At 46.9% G+C, this 3,175-nt stretch overlaps 1 protein-coding gene across 2 annotated transcripts in view; it reads right to left on the bottom strand.

Annotated features, from left to right (window-relative positions):
* The window catches only part of Ofd1 (OFD1, centriole and centriolar satellite protein), a 45,787-nt gene that overhangs the window by 11,332 nt on the left and 31,280 nt on the right, over nt 1-3,175 (bottom strand). For both annotated transcript variants that reach the window (XM_023719530.1, XM_023719529.1), the window contains exons 16-17: nt 1,443-2,036; nt 672-798 (exon numbers count right to left, since the gene is read on the bottom strand). In XM_023719530.1, the coding sequence (XP_023575298.1) occupies nt 672-798; nt 1,443-2,036 (721 nt within the window). The remainder of the gene's footprint in view (nt 1-671; nt 799-1,442; nt 2,037-3,175) is intronic.

Genomic DNA, 3,175 nt, shown 5'->3' with positions numbered 1-3,175 from the left:
ACTCCTTCCTGTTTCAACAGCCACATCCCAGAGCTTGCTATCATTTCAGAATTTGTTTCAATAACATACAAATTGGAACCATATCTATTTATATGTAAATGTCAAAGCATTTTTTAATATGACTTTTAAAAAATTTTTTTAAAATCTTTATTTGGTACAAGGTCTTCCCTTGGACTCATAGTGATCTTCCTGCCTCAGCCTCCCCAGTGCTGGGATTATGGGCATGCACCACCACGCCTGGTTTTGGGGTTGGCACAGTGCACCTAGAGTTCTGGGGCCAGCATGACATGCAGTACCTGGGATTGAACTTGGGTCCTGGTGCTTGTCAGGCAGACACTTAGATTGCCGACCTTCCCCAGTCCCTAAAATGACTTTTAATGATGTATGAAATTGTTTCATCTTTAAAAATAAGCTTAATTTGTTTGCTTTTGACAGATTTTTTTGTATTTATCTCAGAATCGAAGTCTATTTGCAAACCTAGGGAGGAGTTTATTAATATCATATTACATTCCTCATGTATGCAGATGATTCACAAAGATTACACAGGATTTTGTACTGTGATTACAAGCTTTATACTACCACATGATCTTTCATATACCTAAAAAAATCCAAGAGTAAAGACTAAGACAGTGATAAGACACACCAGAAGGCAATCAGAAAGTGATACTCACCAGGCCTTCGGCATGGGCGAGCCAGAGAATGACTGGTCACAAAGGCTGTGCCTTGATTCAGAAGGTGATGGCTGGGGAGTTTTGTCAGGACAAGGGCTAGGGGACACAACATGTGACCTGTCCAGACCTAAGCGAGAGAAGGAACAAGGGTAAAGACATATGAACTACATAAAGAAGATACTAATATGGGTTGGAAAAAGCTCTATTAGTTTGATTTTAGTTTTGTCTTTGGTTTGGGATTTTTTGTCTTTTTGAGACAGGGTCTTGCTATGCAGTTCAGGCTGGCCTTGAGCTCACTTTGTAGCCCAGGCAGGTCTTGAACTTACAAAGATCCCCATGCCTGAGCCTCCCAAATGCTGGGATTAAATCTGTGCACCACCACGCCTGGCTTAAGCTCTATTAGTTTTAAAATACATTTTGTTATCCTTGCCAATAGCCAAATGTGATGTCTGAGATTCACAGAGATAATTAAACTCCAGAGGCAATGCTAAAATGGGCAGCCTAACTAGCAGCAAAAGCAAGACCCCTGGGGCTCCCTCAGTACCCGAGCCCTTGACATCCTCTAGACCCCTGCTTCCCAAGAAACCTGCGACACAGAGCAACTGCACTGCTGGCTGGGAGACGGCAGGGTCAGAGTGGCAGGGCTGAAGAGCCCAGACTTCAGCTGTATGCACCCTTTCTGTCGTGTCGGGCTGCACCCACGTTCGTATCAGAGGTACAAGGACATGGTCTACTCACTGCCGGTGTATCACAATCTAGGCAGTGGCTCACCTTCCAGATAGAGCTCATTGTCAAGGCTTCTTCTGGCTTTAGGGAGTGGCGTGGAGGACAGGCGTCTAGAGGAAGTGCCCCTGCGTGACCGTGAAGTCGAGCCGCCCAATGTGGCTTCCACAGCAGCATCACGCTTCTTCACACTAAGTGCGCACACCTGGGCCTGCTCAGGGGCAATTCCACCCTCTGTGAAAACATGTCTTCCCAGGGAAGTGGAACTGCTGCTTTTGAAAGCGCCCAGAAAGTGCAAAGACTCTTGACTCTTTGGCAGGAGCGGGCTTCTAGCAGGGTTTTGAGTGACTTTTTGATGGTAACTCCTGAAAGCCTTTTCCAAGCGTTCAGCCTCTTGCTCTAGCTGTCTCACCTTGACCTTGGTATTGGCAACAAACTCGAGGTCTGAGTCCGGGGAGCTGCCCTCCCTCCCTGCATTCGGGTAACCTGGGCTCCTTGGCATAAGCTCTGGTCCTGGGGAGATGTTCAGGACAGTGCTGTGCCCATCCCCATCGGGAGGCACTGCCTGGCCGCTCAGCAAGCTATTCATACATCGATGGATCAGAGACTGCTTAGGGTTGCGGTACACTTCATTCTCTAGGGCTGCGGGTTACAGAAAGACAATTTGACAAATGAGAAAAGTTCGCCAAAAAACCCCTTAAAACTTAAGGATATTTTCTGAAATAAAAGAGGAAAAACTTCCACATGAAACAGGTTCTGAAGTCACAGTGACTACTATGAACATTTACTAAGAACCTGTCTAGATCAGCTACAGTTTCAGACATGTCTTCCTTTATGACACATGATACAATTTCACAATCCATTGTGTGTTTTGAAATCCCAAAAGTTGTAAGTGAACATTTATTTATTAAGTAGTGGCAAAGTCTAACCAGATTTGAAGTCACTTGATCAAAAAGCTTGACCTGAACTGACCTGAAGCCATTTATAATCTCTGTTTACCCAACCAGCACAACTACTGACACACTTGGCTGCAAATTGATGAATTGATGGGTTTCACTGCGAGATGCACCTCTGGCCTCCCAAGGCTGTCAGGAAGTCCTCAGCGCATGGGTCATGTTTCTGATAAGGGAAAAAGGACTTGCATTTACAGCAACACTGAGGCCAAGACTCTCTTACTGGTGCCATTTCACAGACGGGAATGGTGGTACACTGAGGCATGGCTACCCAGCAGTCAGGCCCTACAGCGGCCAGGATATCATCTGCCAAGGCAGTGCCCAGTCAGCTCCCTACCTGTGCTGCTACACAACAAAAGCAGAAGCCACAGGGTTCTGTCCTCACGGAATGACTGCCATGATATGGGAGTGCTATGATGTCAGCTGTGGGCAGTCTGGCAACCAGGACAGCAGAGGGAAAATGCAGAATGGGAAAGAGCAGAAATGAGGAGAGAGAAGAGTGAAACTAGTGCACGGCACAGGAACAAGGGGCTGAGGGGGATAGAGTGCAAGGGGACACCACAGCAGGTTCGGGTGCAGGATGCGTGCAACCGGCAATGCATACAAGCTTGGGTTTGAAAGTAACTGAAGAATGAAGTGCCTACGTTTCCATACCCTTCTTATGAAGCAGGAAGGGGCAGACAGGTGTCCTCCTTCACTGCATGATGAAACAGCAGCACTAACTGTTTCCTGAGTGCCTGTTATAGCCCAGGAGTAAGACTGAGATCCATGGTACAGGGACCCAGTCGGTACTGTGATCCCCACTGCAAGTGAGGAAATGGAGCCCCA

The sequence above is a fragment of the Octodon degus genome, unplaced genomic scaffold, assembly GCF_000260255.1.
Source record: "Octodon degus isolate 3935 unplaced genomic scaffold, OctDeg1.0 scaffold00069, whole genome shotgun sequence".
Classification (NCBI taxonomy): domain Eukaryota; kingdom Metazoa; phylum Chordata; class Mammalia; order Rodentia; family Octodontidae; genus Octodon; species Octodon degus.
Note: the sequence above shows the minus strand (reverse complement) of the source record. Positions and strands in the feature narration are given on the sequence as shown.